The sequence below is a fragment of the Thermobia domestica genome, chromosome 9 (assembly GCF_964235325.1).
Source record: "Thermobia domestica chromosome 9, izTheDome1.hap1.1, whole genome shotgun sequence".
NCBI classification, from domain to species: domain Eukaryota; kingdom Metazoa; phylum Arthropoda; class Insecta; order Zygentoma; family Lepismatidae; genus Thermobia; species Thermobia domestica.
Genome location: NC_137462.1, coordinates 39,240,008 through 39,267,074, shown reverse-complemented (window position 1 = coordinate 39,267,074; position 27,067 = coordinate 39,240,008). Strand labels below are relative to the sequence as shown.

Genomic DNA, 27,067 nt, shown 5'->3' with positions numbered 1-27,067 from the left:
AAGTGTAACAAGGAATAGCTTTGCATGCAGATAAGACAACGACCGAAGTGTCAAATTTTATTAACTCAACTGTCCTAAGTTCAGTGGTGAAAACATTTTTTTAAAGACAATTTTGCCCTGATTCAATGCAGTCTTCCAAAGCTGAAAACTTACAGTTGTGATGTTCAAATTAAAGAGTAAGTATGGAAACATCCTTTTATTTTTCAACTACTAACAAAATCGAACACTAATTTTGGGAAATACAATGTGTAAAGCGCACAAACATAGTGAGAAGCGTGGGGATTGTGATTGTCATACTTAACTTCACACTTTTAAAAATAGGAAGATCTTATTTAACGTATCAATTAGAGAATTTAAAATGAAACTGGGTAGTATTACTATTCTTGAACAATATTTTAGTAGTTTCAAAATTACAGTCATAATTGAATATTTAGAGCTGTATTTTAACCTTAAATTCACTCGTTTAAATTCGTAGTTTACTTCAGAAATATGAATTGAACATCGCATTGAAATCTCCCATAGAATTCAATGAATGTCACACGAATATAGAATCTTTCATTTAAGAAGTTAGTCGTGACGTTTTGTAAATAAGAACTGTCTACGAACGATCGCAGAGTGGGCGTTTTAAATGCGTAACCAGACGATGCATCCATAAATGTGCCTGTTGATGAACTGAGACGGGGCATTCACACAGGATGTCATATGATATACCGCTTCAATCACAATAGTAAATATAGTTTACATAATGGCTTGAGAATCCATGCACACCAAACTTTTCTCTGATTAGACACTATTATATTTCAACGGCAAGATAACTTAATTTTAGATATTGGTCTGAAACTAACGTGTTGCGACATATGAACCAAGGGATGATGTATCATTAATATGTATTAATGATTTGTCATTAATATGCATTCAGATTGAAGTCACCAACATCACTGCGCTTCACATCAGAGATGTTCACCCTCGCGAGGGTGGCCCTCTCGAGGGCATCCTCACCCTCAAGTTCCCTCGCCCACAGTGACGCGAGGGCAAGGACAAGTTTTGGCCGCGAGGACGAGGAAAAGCATCGACGAAGAGGGTGAGGGTGCGCGAGGGCGAGGTAAAGCTTCGACGAAGAGGGTGAGGGTGCGCGAGGGCGAGGACAAGTTTCGGCAACGAGGGCGATGGTGCGCGAGGGTGAGGGTGCGCGAGGGCGAGGAAAAGCTTCGACGAAGAGGGCGAGAGTGAACGAGGGTGAGGGCCAAGTGTTACTGCGGGAGCGAGGGTGCACGATGACTAGAGACAACTTCCGTCAGGAGAACGAGGGCACGCGAGGGAGGAGGACAAGCTTCCTTAAAAGCAACTGTTTTGGAGTTTGCTGTTTGACCTCTTTTGGAGAGAGGCAAAATTTAAAATATCATCTGCCATGTCCCCTAGATGAAAAGTTAGTGTCATAGCAAGGTTATACATTAATCGTATTTTTCCTTTCAATTAATTGCAGTAGACAATTTCTCGTGTGTACGTACATAATTATTAAAAATAATAATGCAAATAAGAATAATATTTGATTTTTCCCATGAAAGTTTTCGGGTAGAAATAGCGCTACATTAAGAAGTAAGTGTGCCTCATTGTTGCCCTCCCTGTGCTGGAGACGTTTTAGATAAGAAGTGTCTACTACACTGTCATGTTTAAAGATTGTTGGTAGACAGACAGACAGTCACTCACGTTATTCAGCAGTAAATGACAAGAGCGCTGATATCTGAACAAACACAATCAATGAGAGAATCATCAGAATGCAGCAGATCAGATGGAGAAAGACTCGATGGAATGACTTTGGTTCATAGATGGCCATTTTGCTCTGGACTCTCTCGGACTCGGGCTCATTTTTTTCAACTGGGCTCTCGCTCATTTATTCCTTTGGAAATCGTGCTCGGGCTCACTTCCCTCAGTTGGACTCGCGCTGACTTATTTCAGTGGCGCTCGGGGTAGCGCTTAATTATTGAACCCGAGAACGGTTGAGCGCGAATGCCGAGCTAGCGAGCGTTGGGCTCGTGAGGTTGGATGCCCATGAAATGGGCTGATTACTAGCATACATCCTCCTACAATGTCCACCACTGATGAAGTTACAATTAATCGGAATTTTTAACTTTTCATAGTTTTGTGACAGCCCAAACTATTATCTGAATCGATATTTGTTAAAATAATGTCAGTCACTATTGTATCGATTTTCATTGTTTCTGCTTTTATAATCTACCTGGGTTGAGCTATCATTTAGTTACAAAATAAATGTTTTTTCTTGTCCTTAAATAGAAATATCTGACACGTTAATACTGAAATTTTGTTAAAAGAGCTGCTTTAACAAAATAAATTTAATAAGCTCCACAAGACATAAGTTGTTTATGCAGCCGAAATTTGCAACTGTTGACTGATCGCCGTTTAGCGTCCTCTTTCGTCGGCGAGGCTATATGAGAAGTGGACCTATAGGTTTAACGCGGAATTCGATCCACTGTCGTTCAATGTTCTTCCACTCGGAATTGTCCCCAGGACCCCATGCACCAAAGGTTCGCGTGCAAGCCAGTGAGATAGGGTTTGTATGTTGCGTTGTTCAATGATTTTTATTAGGAATGAAACACGTTAAAGGATGATATACTGATTGTAAATATTATAGTGCAAGTATTGAACGATTGTGGTAAAATGAGAAATATAAATTTGGACAAATTTAAAAAAAGGCCTGAAAAAAACTGTAGGATATATGAAACATATAAAACTTAGGAAAAGCAACTTCAGCAAAACGAGCAGGATTTTGTTGGGGGTAAACAGTTTAATCATATTATTATTAATTTCGCACAAATGTGCCACACATCATAGCATGGGCCGCGATTAGAGGGGCAAAGGGGGACAGTTACCCCCCACTCTTTTGAAATGACCCATTAATGTCGCTATATAGTTTCATTTGGAAATATAAAGTTTTTGTATGTATTAAGGTTCATAGAATGAAAATGAGTGTTCTGAAGTATTTTATTTGTTTGCTGACGGAGTTTCAAAATTAAGCTATTTAGATCTTTCCCTTTGAATTTGTTCAAATTCCTCAGTTACGCTACATACATCAGGGATGGCCAACGTGTTGACTGTCAAATTCTGACAGATAGTCCGAGGCAGTCACTCTACCGCCACTCATCAAACCTTGATTTCATCCTCACCCTCATGAGAGCCGCCCTTGTGTGGCTGAATACTTATGCTTGCATCGTAGTTCAAGGAACATTTAGAAGTAAAGGCATTGGATACTGTTGATAAATGATGTAAACGTCACTATCGACCGAGATCTCCATTGTAACAGTTGTTCCATTTTAGGTGTTCCACAGTAAGTTATACGATGATATGTTTAGTTTCCTTTCTTTAGGACGTATGTTAAACAAGGGCGGATCCAGGACGGACTTCTGGTGGGGGTGGTGGGTTGTAATACTGCTACTTAGAGCTACTTTTAAGAGCTCCAAACTCTGGGATGCGTTTTATTTATATATATAAAATAAAGAAGTTTCCTCTTCTGGGGGGAGCGATCGCCCCGATCACCCCCCCTGGATCCGCCACTGACGATAAGGAAATAATTCAACAAATAGGTTGAATAATTGATGCTCTGATCCTCACGAAGGAGGCCCTCTCGAGGCCTCCTCAACCCTCAATGATATGAGGGCGAGGGTGCGCGAGGGCAAGGAGAAGCTTCGACAGCGAGGGTGAGGGTGCGCGAGGGCGAGGGCCAACTGCTACTGCGAGGGTGAGTGAGGTCGAAGTAAAATGAACATCTATGCTTCACATGCCTTGATTTTTACTTGTAGAATAATTTACGTCCTAGTTTAATCAGTGAAAATTCGTGATAATCACTTCAGGTAGTGATTCAAGGACGTACTTCATAGTGTGCGATACACAAGGCGACTAGTAAAAACGATTTGTACATTTGGCAGGAACAACAATAGACTGAACTTACACTAACACCGTTGCTGCTGCACTAAGTAAAAGTAGGTCAATACATGGGTGGCGTGCACTGAACTGCTTAGGTGAATCTAGTGCTCCTACTACTTATTAGAACCATCTCAATGTAATGTTGAATCTATAATTCGTAATGGCATTGTTTAAGGTTGGTACACTCAGAAATTTTCAGTTTCGTTCTGAATTACCTTGCAACTTAGGAAGACTAATGGTTTCATGCAAAATTTTACAGGAAAAAGTTTTCACCAATGTACTTTCGAATTAACAAGCATTTCATTCTTTGGGTACCAAGATATTCCTTGTGAACTGAACACAGTATCACCCAGTCAAAATATCTGGAGCTATAAATGAAACTATATTATTGCTGTTACCTATGAGTGCGTATTGTATTCTCTGTGATATTTCATCATTTGGACTTGCAGATTACTGTGTTGTACATAAACTTTCTACAGAAATAGATTATATGATGGCACATTCGACTTCTTCTGAAATTTTGGTGCAGTAATAGTAAGACTGGGATTATTCTATTTGTTGTGATTTATGATATAATCCCATTACTTGACACGGCTATCTTTACTAATTTATTTTTTGGCCTTATTCCAATGAACTAAAACTAATTTACTAGTCTTCCTACGAGGGGCATGCCGAAAGGTTTTTTAGACAATAAGATTCAAAAAGCGTTGCCGTACTGAAACGTATCACATTTAAAAGCGTACGCCCTCTAATGGTGAAAGGTATATGGCTACAAATTTATTTGTTTGAAAATTAGGAGGCTGGAAGTGTAGTTAAGTTTGAAGCCATCAGTCGGCAATAATGGAGCTCAAGCGATGAGATTATTTAAAGTACGACTAACGCAAGAGCAGTGCAGGGTCATTTATTGAAGTACCCCCTTCACGTGAAACCCTTTTAATTGGTTTGCGGAATTTGAACGCGCGCGACAAAGCCTCACATATGAGCCTCGCTCTGTGCGCCCTAGCGCCGCACTGACGGATGAAAATCGCGTAGTAGTAAGAAATCTTGTGAAAGATTCGCCATATATCACATACGAGGAAATTTAGTCAACATTGAGATTGGATCAACTGCTGCCCAGTCCATAATAAAAGATTATCTCGGTCTTTCCAAGCGTTGCGGTCGCTCGGTCCAACATAAGATTACGCCTATGTTTAAAAGATTTTCGCAGGGATACAGGTGACAAAATTATGTCTCCGAAACAGAACAGCAGTCAACAGTATGGTGTTTTCAAAATGAAACACCACCTTCGAAAGTTAAATGAGCACGGAGCGTGGGTTTAAATTACAGTGGCATCTTTTTTCTCTAAGACCGGCCATGTAACAACTGTGCAGTTATGTGACCGACATACTGTGATAGCAGACAGTATTCTAACAAGTGAAGTGGCTATCGCAGTGTATAATAATGACGTTTCTATTTTTTATGTCTGATTCTTAGTTTTTAAGAATGCAAAAGTGTACTGATGCTTGTGGAGACTATTTTGAGAAACTGTACAAGTCTATGTAAATAAACTGATTTTTCAAAGAGTACCAAAAACTTTCGGCATGCCCATCGTATTAATACTGAATCTTTGTGTAAAATATTGTTTTATGACATGTGTTGATTCTCCTAAGTGTTTAGATAATTTGAGACTGCTAGAGGGAACAAGATAACCCTACAATTAATAACCAACATATTTTAAGTTATGACAACACTGAAAGTTGGAAGATTACATCTGGAAACCACATTAGGTTGATCTTTAATGTTTAAATTCAGTTTTTCAACCTCAGCTATTTTACGAGCTAACTTTTATCCTTCCCTCTAAGTAGTAGGAAGTTGCTTTTTCTTATATATATATATATATATATTAAAAAAAAAAAAGTAAAATAAACCATTCTTTGCGTTTCACAAAGTTCTGCTCGAAAAATTAATCAGATGATGAAATATCATAGTTATATATGGCTAACATGGGCGTGTATATACATTTTATTTTTATTTTATTAAGATGCCATATATATATTAGTTTGGAATGTAGTTACTAGCATATTTCTCCTGTATATAATGAATTGAAAACTAGAATTTTTCTGCTTAAACTGGTATGATTCAATTCTGAAATTATTGTTTGAGGTTACTTTTAAATGTTGGATTAAGTAACGTATGATTTACATATATTCTTCCATATATATATATAGTGACTAGTAATTCGATGCATTCCTTGCAAGGGGATATTCTCTAAGTACTTGGGAACATTTTCACCTAAATGAACCGGGGGTCGCAAATCAATAGTTTGAGTAATTTCCAGATGTGTGATTTCTTTGAAATTTGCCGGCCAACGAGAGGTGCACAAGAAAATTTTATCCTGACCCACTTTCACATATCGTAGATCAATGAAATTTTACATATGTAATCCTGCGTACCTATGTAGGTTATGTGCTAATGTACATCTCGTAAGGCTGCACCGTTGCTTTGTTATAGGTCCGAACGTGAAGTAAGGTGTAGTTGTCCAAAATCTATTACTGCGCCTTAGAAAGCAGCGTGGCACCCGCTGAAGTACTTGCCCCTAGCAAATGACTGCATGGTTGCGAAGAGGTGGAATGAAATTGGTATGGGGTCAAGATAAAACGCGAATTATGACGGACTTCATACACAGGGTAGTGCATCTGTCTGGCTAACATTCGAGCAGTGAACGGGTGCGTTGTTTTCGAGCAGACAGACACCATTTGTCAGCATGCCACGCTCTGGGATTTCACAATCCCGCATCGCACGCAGCAGTGAGGCATATCACGTATATTCTGGTAATTAAATAAACGTGAGCAGCACTTTGGTCGCTCAGAGTTGAACACAGACTTCCTTTGGTGGTGGTACGTCGGCACGCTGTCATTGGTTTGATAGGTTTTTATGCATGTATGTATATGTATGTTTGAGAGGGAATGACACAAGGAAAGGTTCGGTCCTCCAACTTCGGGACCACATCGGTGTTTTAGTTGGGTCTAGGATTTAAGAAGAACTGGCCCTGATCTTCTGGAAGGTACCATTACGGCCTTTGCCTTTTGGAAGTGAAGGAAACCAGAGAAAACCTAGTAAAACCAATGACAACATGCCAACGTACCACCACCAAAGGAAGTAACTATGTGTTCAACTCTGAGCGACCAAAGTGATGATCATTTTATTTGGGATCAGCATGGGGAATTACTATTTGCTTTCCAGGTAACGGGTACCACAATTACCAGGATATACTATGAATCATTGCTGCGAGCGTTGCGGGATTGTGTGAAATCTCAGTTTGGCTTGCTAACAACAGGTGCCCGCCTCCTGAAAAACAACGCATCAGTTCACTGCAGTTATCTTGGCCATATAGATGCACGACCCAAAAATCTATCATTGTTCGTGCTTCCACTTGACACCACACCATCTTCATTCCACTTCTCAATCATGCAGTATCTCCTGGGAGCAAATACTTCTGCGAGGTTGCCACGCTGCTTTCTAAGGCGCAGTAATGGATTTGGACAATTACACCTTATTTCACGTTCGGACCTATAACACAGCAACGGTGCAGACTTACGAACTGTACATTACAACATGACCTATATAGATATGCACGATTACACATGTAAAATTTCATCGCTCTACGATATGTAAAAGTGGGTCAAGGTAAAATTTTCTCGCGCGCCTTTCGTTAGCTGGCAAATTTCAAACAAATCACACATCTGGAAATTACTTAAACTAGTGATTAGCGACCCCCGATTCATACAGGTGAAAATATTCCAAAGTATCTGTAAAATATCTCCTTGTAAAGAATGCATCGAATTACCAGTCACCCTAATATATATATATATATATATATATATATATATATATATATATTCTCTTTTTGTAGATGAATTTCTAGTTACTGTTTTTATTTTCTTAGGTCAGTTCTCTGGACTTCACATTTTTTAAAGTTACTTTTTCTCTTTCCAAAGTTATTAGTTTTTCTTCGTTGATACTCTTCTGGCTCTCCGTTTTGTGTACTTAAGTCAGTGCATGGCTCCAGAAATGCTATTCGCGTAATTCCTTGCTAAGAAGTTCTCGCTCTCAGGTTCTTTCTTCTATCCATATTCTTTCGGATTTTCTAACTAGAAATTCTACTTCGTCCTGAACTCGTTAGATTTTTAAAAATCAAACCTTCTCACAAACTTCAAAATAATATCTCATCGAGTAATTTTTTTTTTTTATACATATAACAGCTTTGGAATTTATCTTAACACTTACCTAGATCAACATATAACCCTGCTGTTCTCTTCGTGAGTACGGTTCATATTAAATTATTTGCTGCGTAATTCATTTTTTTTTTCTTTCTTTCGTATGGAAGTTCTCATGAAGAAACTAGCAGCTTAACAAAAACCACATTCATTTTCAAGAACAATACATTCGACGAAATGATAAATTAATTACCGGATGAAAAGACTCAAATTGCTTGTTTTCCATGCAATTTGAACACGATCAACCCACTCTTTTCTCCAGCCACCATGAGTGCTTATCAATTAACTACAGAAAAAGATCATGATGCTGAGGGGAAAAAAAAATTACAACACACCAATAACTCTATAAGTACCTACCAGAAGTGATCATTGTTCCATCAGCACTCAAGCAGTAACATTGGTAACTGCCTGTGGAAGCTGCAAAAATATACATGTTAACGTATTGACTACCCTATTTTCAATACACGATTTAAGTTTGGAATTTATAATGGTTTTGCAATAGGAAGGGCATATTCTGGGGGAAAATATCCCTAACTAAGGCTATTCCTCCATCATCTATCGCAGAAATATGTTACGTATTACTTTGCATACGTAATGGTAAGTTATACCGGATTTTGAAATAACAAGATAATAAAACGCTTACCACAATTCGAAGTTCCCTTATATTTTCGTGTTACATTTCCTCCGTTGGTCAAATTCTGCTTTGTACCATGGAGCTTCTCCACACCACTCTTCTACATGGCAATTGTTGGTAATATGATTGGTTAGAGAAAGAAGTATGGTCCTTAAATGTAACAACTGCCATGATCTTGAGTGGATTTTTTGAGTGCTTATGACTGCTAAAAGACATTAAAATGAGGGATGAACATCATCCCATTCATCCTACCTTGATTCCCTCTTTCATCCTGTCAGGAAGATGTCTTAAGCAGTCAACAGGACCAACCCCAATCGAGCCCTCACCAAAAGCAGATAGACCATATCCAATTGTTTTTTCAAGTGTCTCTGGATTAATGCCTAATGTGAATGGTACAGAAAAGAATAAAATGTATGAATCAGTATTCGATATAAAAATCACAACTGAATATACATTATAAATATTTTTACGCGCTCTCTACAGTATTATTCTTAATATTACTGTATAATAATAATAATATTATTATTATTAGAGATTACTATACATAATAATAGAGGAGAGCGCGAACAATACAGGCTATATAAATATAACCAATTTAAAAGTACACGGAAGATCGGATGAAATAAGTCTAGCTAATGAAAGAAAGGTTGTTTATAACTATACAGGGATAGGTATATATACAAAATTTATCAATCTAAACATTGCCTTTACAAAAAGGCGAAGAGAATGTTACGAAACCTTGTAGTTTTCACTATTCTAAGTAATGATAATAATGAACACAGATTTGTTAACATTGATTATTATACAACTATATACACAAACACAATTAACACTAAATCTAAATCTTCTAAGAAACCAAACAAAATATTAACACTTGACATAGAATAAATCACATACAAAACAACTGCTATAACTGTCACAGATGGTTACCAGACTATATCAACAAATAATCATAGTAGTCACCACGATATCGGTACGAAGATGGCACTAAATTAAACACGAAATCCGACTGCCAGTACGTCAAAAAAAAAAAAAAATAAAATAAAATAAAAAAAAAAAATAAATAAATAAATATATATATATATATACATACAGGGTGGGCCATTTTAATCAATCCACGGAAATATCTGAAAAATGATAAAACATAGAAGAAATGTTTGAAGTACACGTTATATATTGCTAATGGGGAAAACCAATTCAACCAAAAGTACTCCTCCCACCATGACCCAGTCGAATAATGCAGTTGCTATAACTTACAAACGTGTGAATTTGCTAATCTCCGTCGCCACAGAAATTTTTATACAATACGTGCTGGTTATTCGGAAAGCATTTCGGGGATATATACGTACACATTGTTTCGTCCCTCAAGCTCACAATATGACATGAGTGCTAATAGTTAATCAAAATGTAACTGTGGCCATCCGTATTAACTCAGTGCACCAATTCTCTATCCATGAAGTCTGCCTTCCAAACAGCATTGGGTAGGTCAAGCGTACGCCCGAACTGTTGTCCGGTCGGACATTGAAATTTTGAAGTTAGCCCACAAGACCCCTTCACGGAAGCCGCTGGAATTACAGGGACCACACCATTCGATATGCCCTATGATATTTACGTATTTCAATTTTGTTCCATTCATTTACCTTCCATGGTTTTCATACTACGGGTACTGGAGTTTCCGAACCATATCATGGCGGCCATTTTGAAACTGGTGCTCCATATGAAACATCTTTTGGTACAGCTTTACTTAGTTTTCCAAGACCTTTCGAACGAGGTATTACTCGACCAATGTACCCATTTGACATTTCAAAGTTACCCCCCGTTACCCCCATTTACGGGGGACGGTACTTTTGGTGGAATTGGTTTACCCCCTTAGCAATATATAACGTGTACTTCAAACATTTCTTCTACGTTTTACCATTTTTCAGGTATTTCCGTGGATTGATTAAAATGGCCCAATATATATATAGTGTAATTAGAAGGATAATTTAAAAGGTAAATTAAGTAAATTTTTCACATCAGAACAAATGTTTTCGCAAAAACAAATATACGTTTCGAAGTTTATGTATCACTTCACGTCGCATGCTAACGACAGTTGTTTCAAAATGGCACCTCGGTTCGAAATATTCAAAATTGCGGAGCTGCGAAGTGTAATCAGGTTTCTATGGTCAAAAGGACAGGACATCTATAATATATCGTGAGCTGTGTGCAATTATGCTGTATACTATATATTGGTGCAAACCAATATACGGTTGTGTGCAATATGACATTCACAAACGTGTGCGCTCTGGTGAGCTAAAGTGTAAAGCAGGGCATGCATTCGATTAAACTAATTTCAGACGCCGTGCATATCCCATACATAGGGAAATATTGGCGCTGCGAATGAAGTGATTCAACAGAACCTGCGCGCAAAAACTTGAACAAAGTATGAATAGGGCATTTCATATGAATACACATACGTCTTTCATGAAGTGCTTAGGTACACACTGTGATACCAAAACTGTTTGCGAGATGGGTCCCCATACAGATCACACCCCTGCACATGGAGAACCTGATGGTATACTGTCTTGAGGATTTGCTACCGTACGAGACGTATGAAAATGCACACCTCGACAGTCGGGAACGAAAATGCCGGAATGATGTCGAAACGCAAAATTCAACCCACTCAAAAATTTCAAGACAACCCCGTCGACGGAAACAGTTTTCCTCGTAATCTGGGTTAGGCTTGAACTCTTCTGGTTCTTGCTGATTTGCAATAAAGACAAACTTTGCCAATGCTGCTGCGTATTGTCCATACTTCCGCATAACAATCCTAGTTCTCATGTTGTTGCAAGTGCTGCAAAGCTCCAATCTTGGGAACTGGGAAATTATGCAGCCAGCATGAAATCTACATCTCGCACACCTTTTCGGACCAGTAAAGGAACATCAGCAGTGACTGAGGTTACCATAGTCGTTTGTCGATGGTTTAGCGCTCAGCCAAACGGATTCTACCACACGTAATCATAGGATGAGAATAGCAAGATAAAGCGCGACTGAAAATTTCTCTGCGCCTACAATGGGATGATCAATTATCACGAGAGTAAGACTGATATCACAAATTATTGAAACTTGAAACACTCCACAGCACATACGGAATACTGATATTTCCGATCGTAACTCATACTTAGCAGAATAATGAAAATTTGCAAACAAAATTCAGTACTAAGATTAAGGAAAAATACTATGATTAAAGCAAAGGATATCGCATCTAAATCTGTAAAAGCAAACTGGTTCGCGAAATCCAGCCTCAAATGCACACTTCCGGAGAATAACTATTTACAGTAAATTGTTAATATTCTTTTTCACTCTCTAAATATATCGTTCCGTTACGAACTTTCCTGCTTTAAGTGACATACTTTTGGAGGACATCACTAGCATCTTGAGGACTACTAAATTTCCCATCTAGTAACGAGTGAGACGTATTGGTCAAGTATTATTGACAGTGTGTGGCACACGAAAAACAGCTGTGCACAAAATTTTTATCGGTTTCGCTCTGAACTGAAATTATATATATGAACACATACCAAGTGTAGTTCCAAAACTGAAAAGTAATAACTAGCAAATCTTCCAGCATGAACTTGACTATGAAGTATTGCGAACTGATCCACGAGAAGGTACGAATTTCTGACTGAACACTTAAATCTGCCCGGAATACTATCAAGTTCATTTAACACGTTTTTCATATGATTACGCAAGATCGGCGTTTAAATAACCGCCTTACAGTTCTAGTATGAATGTCAAGCTTTCGAATTTTCGTAGGATAGTGCGACTCATGTTCTCACGAGGCAGAAAGTTAAAAGAATAAATATGCACATGAGGAGTTAGCATTAAATTATAAGTACCACGTACACATGTGATCCTAAATTTCAATTCTGCTTCCTGAAGACTTCGATCACTATCCATCTGATATTCAATTCTTTATCAACATTCAAAGAGGACAGTACTAGAATGGAAATTCAAAAGTTTTTATATAATTTTCCGACAAAGTAGGAATAATGAAATTTTTTAGTCGATAGTTTTCTTGAGATGACAACCACAATTCTGCACCTACTTTGTACTTAACGTAGAAACTACTTCGATTTTTTAAATTTCTTTAAGACGGTACATCGGTAACTTCAATAAAACAAAAATATGAAAATGCAGTATGAACTAGTCACAACGATGGTTCTCCACATGTACTAAGAGATCTATCCTAGTGTATGATATTTCCAAATGGAACTCACAAATTGTCAATTTTCATTCTTTTTATTATTTTCTAAATATACATCTGTATTTGCGCAAATATAAGCCGCGTGTGAACATAGGCTGCACTACTACATTTACGAGAAAGTTCAATTATACAGTACTTTGAGTTGTATCTCTCTCCTTCCCCTTCTTCAATTCTCACATAACTAAGGGTGACTCATCACCAACAGGACAGGCCTTGCGTATGGGAGGTCTGGTGACGTGACTAATTAAGCAGCAGTGTAAGGAAGTTCAAAGTTGATTTATTCGAGAAAAGTAGATCATTTGGTTTCTGAGTGACGACGAGAGAGGAGCGTACTAGATATACAGCGAAATTTAAACCAGGTTATCAGTTATGAAAAGGAACACGAAAAGCTGCACGCAAATTTGATGAAAAAAACTTCGTCGGTGATATGTAAGTGAAGAGAAATTCTTAAATAGTTTGAAAAGTCGGTGTTCATTTTAAGGGCGAAAGTGCAAACATCCAGATGCGGAAAAAGATTTTCTTGATTTTGTAGTTTAAAATAGGAAATGTAGATATGCCATTACAACTGAAACTATTCAAATTGAAGGCTGCAAAATAATGAGTATGTCATTTTGAAACTGACGATTTATGATCTGAGGGGGGAAATCTCGATTATAGGCCCAAAATGATTTTTCAAGCCAAAATATAGGAAAAAAGTGCGGCCTATATTCGTGCAAATACGGTACATTCATCTGTCTCGAGCGTGCACCGTTGGCAAATACACACTAGGATATGCCTCTTGCATATTCATTTTGATCATTTTTATCATATAATTTGAGTTTCATATTAAATATTTTATTATTTCCTATATCAAAACACTTTCTTAAAAGAACAGAGTAACAGTACAAAGTACTAGTTTTCCTGCATTAGAAATACAAGTAACTGTGATTATAATAATTTATTAAGGAACAAAAGAAGGTTTCACTGCTTATTGATTTAGAAAAATGTTGAAATGTGTTAAGAATAACTGTCCACTTACCTATTCTACATTCACCTTTGTTAAGGTAACCGTCAAATGTAGGGCATGCTTTGGCATCCAATACTTCACACGCACGACCCTCGTGAGTATCTCGCTGTTGTTCCAACCATCCAGCCAAACCCACGTTTCTCTTAAGCATCATATTGGCCACATGTTTAAACAAGCCCTGAATATCGTGTGTCTTCTTAAACAACTGTTGGGTAAAATACAACAAATTAATTTTCTCTTTGCGTGTAAAACGTAAGATTCATTACTTTACTGGTTTAATTTCCTCCTGATTTACAGTAGATCTCATGGAACCCAGGGAGGAAGATGCTGCTGTTGCTGCTTGTTATTTGTTATTATATAACACATTACATCCTTCGATTTTAAGGCTTTCAGATGCAACGGACAAATTCTGAAGCAACAGATAGATGAACTGTCTTTAATTTATATTACAGTATGTAGGATTTTTTTTTCTTCGAATTTCGTTTCAGCAAGCTGCGGAAAAGGTGTCATTGGCTTACAGTAGCTTGTATGCAAAATTGCAGATTCTTTGACCAACTCCTTACCCTGCATCAAGAAGGTCCGTTTTCAAAGGCCGAACGTAGGCAACAAATCAAGTCAGCTTTGCCGTTAAGCACCGGGGAAAAAAAGGAACACTTAAAAAGGTTATTAACAAGTCAATATTCCAATGAAAATGCATATATACAACCACAAATTAAGTTTATAAAATTTTTCTACATCCATTTAGGTTTCCGTTCGTTGATTTTCACTGCGGTTGAGAATTTCCAATAACGTGAAGCGAAAAAGCGAATGTCACAACGAGACAGATCAGATATTGTTAATTATGCGACTGGCAGAAGGTAAAACAGGGAAGGATAGGATTTAGGATATTAGATTTCTGGGTTTTCGGCATCTATGGCCATTTAGCCCGTCACGTTTGAGGGATGACGTCCCTCGGCGAGCACACTATCCGGGGAAGAGGAAGGAAGGAAAGATTAGGGAAGGAAGCAGCCTGGGACCTATAAGTTAGGTACCACCTGGTGAAAAAAAAAAAAAAAATTAAAAACAGGAAAACCTCATTCAGGGTGGCTGGCCTGAAAAAGCATTCTACACTTTTTCGACCGAGTGACCCCACCGGGAATCGAACCTGGGACGAGGAAAACGTAGGGTAAAGAGATGTATTTGAAGAATGACAGTGGTACAAAATATGAACTTTGCGGCCTTCGTTTCAATGGACGGAAGGTCGACACTAATACAGAAGGAAGTTTGGAAAAATTCCACAAAGGAGAGAGACAAGAAATGCATTATTTAATGGAAGAACCTCGAATATGTTCCGCTTTCAAGACACAGATTCAAAATACTGAAAGACATTCTCCGGTTTCTTGAATAAAGTGGAATAAGACACTTCACAATTATTTATATTAGGATCTGATGAAGCTCTGTGGATACGGATAGATTTAGTGGAGTAATGACATGTGTGGAGAAAAGGTAAAGGAAATGGAAAGGATTGTGTTTATTTCATATGAACGAACTTCCTCTCAGTCACCTAGTTTAAAAACTGATGACGCTTCTCCTGGTCCAAAGACATTATTGGAAAAAGATTGCCTGTGAAGAATTACTTGTTTCTTTCCAACCGGCTGAGGTGCAATGGGTCAAAAGTGATTTTAATCATGTAAGTGCCCACCAATACTATTTACTAGACATATAACGAGTTGTCTCTAGTGGCATATGTTCCCTGGATCTATCAAAGAAAACCTCTGGACCAATTGTACACTCTCGTTGATTAACTACTGCCTCTTTACGTATGCATCCTTGAACCTGACGAAGCGTTACGTTGGCTGGTTCACAAAGTAGTTCGGGTCTAATCTCTGTACGGTTCGAAATTAAGTTACAACAATCGTGCTGTAACGGATCCCGATATTTGTGGAATTATCTTTGAACTGGCACCGTTTCTTCCAGAAGACATGAAACAAGTTATAGACTAATCCGGTCGTGTTAATGGATATTTCGTTCATCCTACATATCTTTTTTCGATAACGAAAAAAAAGCGGCGACATTAGGACATTGAGATGGACATATTTTAAATGCCAACAACAGAAGAGAAGAAGCTTACAAGAATTCGTCCCTAAAGTCAGTTTTACATCAATACATGATCGACTGGTTTTCCACCCACAATAACGGATCCACCGCAGTCGATATCGACAGGTCAGCTTCAGGAAAATATCAATGTAGTCCAGATGGCCTTTACATCCTTCCTTGCCACACTCAAGCCACTGAGAGGACCGTACTACAATAACGGAAGCTTCGTAAGTAACGTCTGGACCTCAGAGAAGAGATTGTCACATCCGGACAAATTGGCCTATCACCAGAATATACCAGTATTTCGAAGGAAGTGTGACTGTAAGGCAAAGAACAACCACCTAGCTAACTTGAACAAAAGAATGAATAACGGGATAGGGTGAGTAGATGAAACTAGAGTTGCAGCAGCCTCTCGTGTTGAGTTCCTGGGTGATTTCGAAGTATTGCAGGGAGAATCCGAAATAGGCGAAGAGCTGCAAGAAAGATCCGAATAAAAGTCACTAAACGATTAACCAACTAAACTCACTCACTCACTCTATGGCCTATGGAACCCGGAGGTTCAATGCCGCGTTCACAAAAGCTCTCCACTGACTTCTATCCTTAACTAACTGCATCGTTTCTACTTTGTATTCCTCTCTCTGCGAGATCTATCTTAATATTGTCCTCCCATCTGCGCCTAGGTCTTCCTAATGGTCGTTTTCCGATTGGTCTTCCAGTCAAGACTTTGAAAGCGTTTCTACTTTCTTCCATTCTAGCTACATAACCCGCCCACCTAAGCCTTCTAGACTTGACGACCCTAACAATGTTGGGGTAAACCATATAAATTATGTAGTTCCTCGTTATGAAGTTTCCTTCATTCCCTATTCCCGTTCCCCCTGGGTCCGAATATTCGTCTCAGAATCTTGTTCTCAAATACTTTCAGTCTATGTTCTTCCCTCAGAGTAAGCGACCATGTTTCGAAACCATACAGAACAAGAGGCACGATTATAGTTTTGTATATTTTAAGCTTCAAATTCCTCGACAGAATTCGCGACGAAGTATGAAGAAATGAAATGCCACAAGAAAAGCTGCTAAAAACGATGAAGGATAACACAACAAAATCTACACACAACTTGGTTGTTGCCTACATTCAGGCGCTGAAAACTGACCACCTTGAGACAGGGTATAGAGTTGACCAACAGATTGATTCTGCATGCAATCTACTGTAACACGATGACAAATTTTCCGCACAGTTAGTTCACGTAAACAAGCATGTTATAGATTGTACTTATTTTGTTAACTACGTTACCTATATAATAAAACAGATTTTTTTTCTAGTTAAGCTATATTTTGTGTGCTGAAATTTTTAAGATTTGATTTATATATTTAGAAAGTCATTTTCATAATCAGAACAATCATAAGACTGGCAAGGTTGCACGTAATGTTAAATTTATGAAAGAATGCATTTTTTTTTGGTTTAACGTACCACGATTATGTCGTTTACTCTAAAGGACACGGATGATTAATGAAAGTGAATGATTGAGAATTTTTTTTTTCTCACACCGAGATTCGAACCCGCGAAAACGTGCAAAGGTGAACGCGCAAGAGAGAAGATTCTATTTACAAAGTTACGAGATATTTTATACATTGTATTAATTTAATATTTAGAAGTCATTACTCTTTCCAGTTAATCTGACAATGTTTATAAACAACGTACCTACATAACTAACTCTCTCAGGGCCATCTAATCTTTTGAAATAAGATGTTAGCTGGAGTTTCATCTGATCTGATCTAAACCTACTTTAATAGTTCGATTATGAAAATAAATCACATGTTCATTAGAAATAAGAATATCAAATAACTAATTTACCATAATGAAATCATTGCCATGTAAAAAAAAAAAAAAAAAAAAAAAAATCAAGTGACCCTGACAGGAAAAAACTGAAATAAATATACGAACAAAATATCATTGCCAGTATAATATCAATATATGGACAGTTACTAGAAAGAAATTTCGTGTGAATGTAACGAAAACATTAATGTAATTCAAACAGTAAGATCAAATTTGATTTCGAAAAGTATCTCGAGAAAAAAAAAAAAAAAAATCAACCATTGATCCTAGTCATGTTCTGAGTTTCATGCTCTCGAAGTAGCTCAGTATCTTAAACATCTCATGCACTTTTCACCGAAGAAACTTCTAATTTTGAAATGCTTACCTGATGTATATATGGGACATCGCTAAATGGTAATACAGCTTTCTCAAGTCTTTCTTCAGGAGGCATAGTTGCTTCTTCAATAAGTTTTGCTCTCTTGGCTGACTTGCTGTTTTGCCCACTCTCCCATTTCTTCTTCTGTGACTGATGAACAATCTTAAAATTTAAAAGCAAAATTAAGTAGTACGAAGGATGAAGGCAAAGCAAACTAAACCTCTCTCTCTCTCTCTCTCTCCAATTCAAATAAACTACATTCCACTTTTGGTGGTTGTTGTTGCAGTTTAGAGTCTTTTCAACTCCGAGGTTTATGAGGTGTGGACACTAAGATGAAATCCGAACCACCGTAGTGTTCAATATTTTAAGGCTCTCCCACTGGGAAACGAACACAGGACAACGCAAAGAAGCAAGAACGTGCTAGTCACTAGACCAGTGGGATCTCCCATGTTTTGAACTCTTCGCAAATTCTTTTTAAAAACAAATTAAAGTACTTTACCCAAAGCAGAACGACAGGTGACGATGCGACAATGTTGCAGAAAGATTACCTAACCTCGAGACAAAAATTACGGGTGCAGAATGTTTGTCTACTATGTAAATGAAAATTACGGTTGCAAAATTTTCTTCTCTGTAAATAAAGCACGATTCAGCCTGAGACAATTCACAGTGAAGTAGTGCATGAAATTGTAAATTGTTCCCAAGAGTTCTTAAAATTTCTAGTGTCGCTCAAAGAACAATGTTAGACTTGCCTAAATACAGATGAACCCAACAATTACTCTTTAGTTTTTCTTTACTTTGGACTCCCTGGTATTTCCAAGAAATAATATAGCTAATGACAGAGCAGACCAATGTTTCGATTCTTTTAACGCATATTTCGACCTCAGTGTTTTTTTCATTCATTTTTGACGACTGTTGATAAAATGAACAAAAACAAGTACCTGTACAGGCTTTTTGAGTAAATATGAAAGGAGTTCTTATTTAGTTATTATATTATACATATACAGTCCTATAAGCCTCTTGTATATTTCTCCATAAATAAAAAGTCTAAGACAAAAAAAAAAAAAAAAAAAAAAAAAAAGTTTAGAAAAAGAATTAAGAACTTTTTTTGCCTTCATGAGCTTGGAAATTTTGCATCGTAATTTTACATTATTACTAAAATACTTACAGAAAGTTTTGAGTATTTCGCAAACCGTCGCAGAAAGCTTAGAAACGTTCTGGTTTTGGGGTACCTGATAATATTGGCTAGAGCGCCCTTTTACAACTGCCATGAAATAAACTGTTTATCTGAATATATTTTAAAGTTATCATTATTTCCTACATAGAATTCTATCGATTGAAAACGGAAGGATTCGAAGTTATAAGTCGTAGAAAGAAATAATTGGTTGGTTGATTTGAGCTTTAACATTCCTTTCCAGCAACTAGTCCACGAGACAAGGACCTGAAAGTTTAACGGTTAACTGAAAAGCTCGAGTATATTCGAGATTTTAATTTTACAAATAATTTAAAACCTCGAGTATATTCGGGCATTATTACAATTGATCACTGTTGAACGGTACAAAGTTTATAAGCTCGAGTATATTCGAGGTTTTATTGAAAGCACATTTTAGGTTTACGTAAATCATTGTTGCATTCAGTACAAATAATCACACTGTTGCCATTCGTTTTGTTCCTAAAATGTTAGATGATGTTAGAATTTAGCAATAAGAAAATAGGTAAAAATTGAAACGCTCCTTTGGAAATAATTGGTAAGTTAACCGGTTAATAAGAGATTCGACCGGAATCAGTTTCTCTTCCCTACTTGATGGAACTCTTAACAAATGAGCTTTAAGGTTTTTCTTTAAGTGTGTGTGATTATTTTCACTATTTCCTAATAATTTTCTATTCCCGCTTCAGTACTTTTCTTAAAGCCACATAAAAAAAAAAAGTTAGCTCAAAGGATTGTACACCCTCCATTCCAAAAGAAACCGAACGTTAAAAAAAAAAAAAAAAAAAAAGCAATGTACATTTTGGAACAAATCATTTTTATTAATCAATGTATTCCCCTTCTGCATCGATACACATATTTGCACGCTCCAACAAGTTGTCAAACGACTTCTCCATGTCCTTTATTGGAATGGTCTTTAGGACGGCGGTCGTCGCCTTCTCAATGGCATCAATCGATGCGTGCCACTTTCCTTTCATCGCCAAATGCACTTTCGGGAACAGATAGAAATCGCACGGAGCGAGATCTGGTGAATAGGGCGGATGATGCAACCGAATAATGTGATTTTTGACCAAAAATTCAGTTACAAGTCGCGAACGATGTGATGGTGCATTATCGTCCAAAAGAGTCCAACTGCCGATTTCGCGATATTCGGGCCGAATACGACGAATTCTTGCCAGCAAACACTTCATGACGCCCAAGTAAAACTCTCCAGTGACTGTCTGGCCGGGCTGAACAAATTCTTTGTGGATAATTCCTTTTGAGTCGTAAAAACAAATCAGCATCACCTTAACTCTTGACTTCACCAAGCGACTTTTTTTTGGGTGTTCCTTCATCCGGCGCTCTCCATTCAGCACTTTGCCGCTTTGTTTCGGGCACATATTCAAAACACCACGTCTCGTCACCAGTTACAATCGATTTCAAGAAGTTTCGATCCTGCCGAGCACTTTTAACGATGTCTTTGCAATGCGCAATTCGATCAACTTTTTGGTCTTCGGTGAGTTTGTGTGGTACAAACCGCGAATTAACCTTCTTAAGGCCCAAAACTTCGGTCAAAATGCGGTATGCGGTTGTTTGAGGAATGCCTAATTCCATTTCAATAACTTTCACCGACGATTTTTTGTTATGTTTGATGAATTCACGCACTTTTTCGATGTTTTCTTCCGATAATCCGGTTCTAGGACGGCCTGATCTTTCGTCATCATCCAGCGTCTCTCTACCCGATTTGAATCGCTTGAACCACTCGTAAACTTGCGTACGGGATAGACACTCATCACCATATGCATTTTGTAGCATTTGGTGCGTTTCACTAAAAGTTTTACCCAGTTTAACACAAAACTCAATTGCAGCTCGTTGTTTGAAACTCATTTTCCGACCGATGTACACAACACACTGACAGTTGAAAGGCAATAACTTTGTTGCCGTGCATCCAAATGTCATGACATTTATACCAGTTGTCAATGAGGGACTACGCCATCTACCGGTAAAATATTACAACAGATGGCACTAGTGGTACTATTTGTTTTCAAAAGTTCGGTTTCTTTTGGAATGGAGGGTGTATGAGCCGCCACTTGTCATATTCACATAGTTTTCGAACAAATTCTAACTTACCTTCCCCGACTTTGATGAAAGTTGGTGATTTTTATACTACTGAAAAACGACAAAACCCTGATATTTCAGGTTGATAGATGAACTGATTTTGAAACTTCAAACCGCAGTTTCTAAAATTAACCAAAAATTGCGCGAGTAACATTTGGGTGATTAGTATTTGCGGCTTTCCTGAAGTACTTAGGACTTCGTTATGATATTTTAAAGCTCACCAAAAGCGCTTCCAGATGATAGTATACAACACTATAGTTTTTAGAAACTTTTTTTTCAGTGGTTTAGAAACATTGAAAAAAAAAAAAGCCTTCACCAAGAAAAATCAAGTGAAAATAAAAAGAATTAGAAAAAACAACATTAAAAAATTTACCCAGCAATTGCAAACTTTATAAATATTAATTGGTAACATTGGCCATACATGCGGTAACCATCGTTCCGCATGGTAGATATTACTTGGTATATTATCGGAGGGTATTCACAAGATGGTAGTACTTTTCTATTTTGTTTCTGTATTCCTGATCAAGCATCAAGAGAATTTCCATCTACCTTTTCTTTTTCTTCATTATTATTATTACATTTTCCGTCCTTTTTATCGAATAGCAACGATATTCCAACTTCCCATTATCACCCAAGATAGCCGACAGATTGTCAACAATGTTTTAAAAATATAGGTGACCGTTCACTGCAAAAAAGAAACTAAAATGGGAGGAAATAAATATCAAAGCACCCCAAATACGATTCAACCACATTTTGTGTATCTAATAGAGGGGGAATGAATAATGACTATAGCCCGGATTTACATGCAAAAATGCATGTTTATAGCAATATGCAGAAACCTACGGAAAGTACTTTTTTTTCCTTTCCTATGGACCTGTAAGGGTTCGTTTGAGACGCATATGATAGTGCATATTTTGAGTGAATTTCAATGTGCATGCATATTTCGTAAACTTTGCAGGATACTGCATATTCCGAATTTTCGTCCTACATACTGGCATATTTCAGGGTATATCACAAGAAAACAGGTTATATTTAAAGTGAACTGAATCACTTTGTAAATGCAAATGTAGAATAAGATGCTGTATGGAATAATAGAATAAAGTGTTGCATCCTAAATTACTCAACCTGACTTCTCTTCCACACAGTCTTCATCGCGTAGAAGGAACAATCAGATGCCAATATCGGGAAGCAAACGCACTTGTACCAAACGTAATCAAAGTATTGGCGAAACCTCCATCGCACGTACGTATCTTTCTCGAAGTTGGGAAAAATGTTCTGCTACTTCCGCTACTAGTTTTAACCGACTGGGCTCGTCGATAGAAGCTGTGTCGTACTATACAAATAACTTAAATCAAGCGAAGACAGTTGCAGACTCACTAAATCCCGATGATGTAGCCGCTATTCAAGTGTCACAAAAATGTTTCTCTATAAGTGGAAACAACCACTTCGAGAATACGTGAAATGATCCGACAGTTGGAATCCCGTAACAATGCATTAAGGTAAGATAATGATTAAGGTAAGATATTTTTATAAGAAATTGAGTTTTTTATTCTCTTAGTGTATATTTCAGTGTATATGTTAAAATTTTTAATGCATATTTTGGTGCATATTTTTGATATTTTTTGTGCATATTTGCATGCATATCTCGGGGTTTGATTGTGCATAGAAATCCGGGCTCTAATAATGACCATTGAAAAATTTAGAATTTCGAAAGCCCTAGTTGCGTCAATTACTGTTTCTTGTTCAGTTATCGTTAAAGGTGACACTGGGTAAGATCTCAAAGCAAGGTGACAATGTTCCTTTTGGAGAAAAAGGGCCAGTATAAGGCAAATTATTGTTGTAACACCATCATGAAGTTTTTGAAGCTTGGAAAATATGGATTTTACACGGTTCCAGAGAAAAAAAAAAAAAATTAACGATTAATTTTCTAATACATGTAGTTAATTTTTTTAAAACAATTATCAATTTAAAATTAACTAATCGTAAATTTAATCGATTACAATGAAAATTTACAACATTTTTGATTAGTTCATTCAATCGTTAACTTTTAAGGATTAATTACATACCTGGTTGTAAGCAATATCCAGAGAAGATTAGGCAGAGTAAAGGCAGAATCTTGGTCAATGTTCTTTCCTGACACTGCAGCATCTTATTAATTTGATTTAATATTCTTATTTCTTTCGGTGTTTCAAATGAAGATACGATTTTCAACACCACGTTTTGACATGGAAACTTTTATGACAAAGGGTATCATGGTGATCCCAGTATCAAATTTTGGGATACACTCATAACTGTCGAATATGATTTTATAATTTTTGAAAGTTTTAATAGGACAAAAATGCCTCAGGTTAATGGTACCAGGTAGATTTTCTAGTCACCAACCTTTAAAATCTAAACATTTTCTGCATTGTTTTCGTAACCCTAACGGCACGTGATCTCTGTTACAGCTGTCACAGTATCTTGTTCACTCATCATCATGTAAATATCACTCATGTCTTGCTAAGTAGTACATTTATATTATATATATATATATATATATATATATAGAGAGAGAGAGAGAGAGAGAGAGAGAGAGTGTGTTATTTAATTTAAATTCAATCATCAGGATAGAAATATTGGGCTTTATATATAATTTCTGTACTACAATCAACAACAGACATGAAGCGAAGTGTGGGTACTGGAACGAAAGAGGCAGCGAGACTCGGTGCAGGAATATCAGCAATTAGACAGATTTCAAGAGTCTTTTAGCCAAAACAAGGGAACTTTGACAAATATTATATTGATATTTCGACGTGTACCGTACAGTTAAGAAGTTTACTTGAAACAAAAACGTTAATAAAATAGTGTACTAAGATTTCTGCCTTTCATTGATTTCTTGGTGTGCTTAATGAAGTGAAGTTTAAAAATATTTTATAATTTTGAACAGCAATTTAACACTTACCTCTGCTCGAAGTTTCTGCTTCTTCCATTTTGTTCCTTTCAAGCACTCAACGGCTCTCTTCTGATCCTCTTCAGTTTTGAAGATAAGGTAGATCCAAGGACTATTCTTGCGCAGAGATTTCACAAGGAAGTAATTGAATTTGAACTTGCTTACTAACAAAATCTTTATTTCCTATTAAAAAAAAAAAATAAATAAATTAGCAGTTTTTAATAATCAAACTTATTCAGTTAAATATGTACAGAGAAAGATACAAGACCATGATTCAACAACTGAACAGAGGTAGCACTGGGAGAATAGGTTGACCAAAGAGGAGGGAACGAGGCAAGTGGGATGGAATAAACGAAAGGTTGGTAGTGTAAGATTAATTAAGAATCCATGAGTAGTGTATTTGCAACATCACCCAACTACACCTTGTTCATCTTCTATCAATGCCAGGTGTGCTGAGTAGTCTTGCTCTGTGTAGTTTACTCAGAATACGAGCAGCAAACTGATATCCAGATTATGCAACTGGAAATAACTGTTCTAAAATGAAGTCTAGGGGAAAGTATACGTATGAAGGGGAAGGGGAGAAAAGAAGGAATGTCACAAAAACCACATTTTCGAGAAAACTGCTTTTTAATATTGAAAACCGCGTACAAAATGAATAGGGTTGAATTACACAAACGATCACTTAATAAAAAGTTAAAAGGCTATTGTCCATTCGTTATTGTACGCTTTGAAATAGTACCAAGAGTCACCAACAGATAATCCACAGCACTCGTTAAAGCACACACATGGACATTCCTTGTTTTTTCCTCTTACCCTTTATATATGGTGCAAACTGACGGACAAATGCATGAACGGAGAAATTGTAATAACATGACACTTTTTTATATCCTATTGTTACAAATTGTAGATTTATATCGAAAATTACTAAATTTAAAAACGAAAAATGAATGAGGATACATGAAAGAAGCTCATATGAGACGGAGGATTCGTAAATCCTCCAGTCAGAACTTCCCAATGGCTTCATACCTTCTCATTTCACGCCTATGGTTAAGCAAAAAGATTGAGACGTAAACACAGCAAAGTGGTCCTGACATGATCCAATAAGAAACTTTATTAACATATTTGAATTCTTGAAGGGCTATTTATTAACATGCTGAAGTTCACGAACAAATCTGCTCACTCCCTGACATTAAATTTCGCGGTTTAATCGCTTGACTGCCGATAAATTGTATTGATTGATTGATTGACTTTACATCCTCTGTTAGCAGTAATACTATATACAAGGAGACCAACGGCTTAAGATGGTTAATGAAATGTTTTCATTCACAATAGGGAAGTCGAAAGCAACAATCTTGAGAGGATTTCATAGGCGAATCCTGAAATATTGTTTAAATATAGACTACTGTTTGGAATCAGCCTGTTCCTTTCCTTTGTGAACGAAGTACGAGCACGTTGTCTTTTAAAGTAACGTGAACGTAAATTTTGCGTTCCTTCTGCTATTCTGCGTGAGTAAATGTAAATTTTACACAGGTTAGTACGCATGAATTTATTGGAGGAGAGGCACAAACCTTTTGGGAAAGACAAAGGGGATCCAAATTCAATATGAAAATAAACTACATTAACATTTGTAAAAATCACCCACAAAATTTAGTCTAAATTTACAGACCAGTCGAAATTTTAGGGAAGGGGGCTGCACCTCTGCGTCCTTGGTTTCACATACTTAGAACTTTGTTAGTGCATTAACGCAATATCCTTTACTCGAAAGACGGAATTCATAGAGTAAGAGATTGAAGTGGGTATGTAATACTACAAAGCTCTTTTCACACCCTTCAACGTCTAAAATTCAGTAGTAAGTCTCGCATTCAGGAAAATATAATACAGAAAATATGCTAACACAGTGATAAAAGCACTAACGTAAAATCAGTAAAAATGGAATATTAATCTTCCTTTGCCGAAGTCAAGCAGCAAGGATAAAGAAAAGTCCAAGTTATTATGAAAGATAAAAGTGGTCAAATACTTGTCGAGATTGTGAATTGAATTGGAAAAGAAAAGTACGTTAAGTGACAAGTATGGGGACAATTACATACGAGGAAGCAAGAAATAAATTTCGGTTTCGAAACACACTGCTGAAAATAACTGCAATTGGGAAATTAAGTCAAAAAAAGAAAGAAAAAAAAACTGACGACGTAACGACCTAACATTGATCACTGATTACAAACTGTCTCTTCTCTGGTCCTTCTGACAGACGACCGACCGACGCCTGCGACCTGCAATCCGTTTTATAACTGCAAATAGCATGATTCCCATGAGTAGATGACCTATAGTTCTCTTCCCTTGAAATAGCGATGTATGGGTTTAGTGATAGTTTCCTTTGAAGTAGAAACTTGAGATCAATAAGAGACCTTACTCATGGATATAGGATACTGAAAGAGTGGCGTATGTTGTTCCTTTCCTTATGAAAAGCGTGAATTAAACGAAAATACACGATGTGAAC

The 27,067-nt window shown here is 37.0% G+C and overlaps 1 protein-coding gene across 1 annotated transcript in view; it reads right to left on the bottom strand.

Annotated features, from left to right (window-relative positions):
- Positions 1-27,067, bottom strand: part of LOC145694589 (tRNA (uracil-5-)-methyltransferase homolog B-like) — a 62,228-nt gene that overhangs the window by 18,236 nt on the left and 16,925 nt on the right. The window contains exons 3-6 of the mRNA XM_081770959.1: positions 24,586-24,756; positions 18,353-18,505; positions 14,094-14,286; positions 9,082-9,209 (exon numbers count right to left, since the gene is read on the bottom strand). Of these exons, the coding sequence (XP_081627085.1) occupies positions 9,082-9,209; positions 14,094-14,286; positions 18,353-18,505; positions 24,586-24,756 (645 nt within the window). The remainder of the gene's footprint in view (positions 1-9,081; positions 9,210-14,093; positions 14,287-18,352; positions 18,506-24,585; positions 24,757-27,067) is intronic.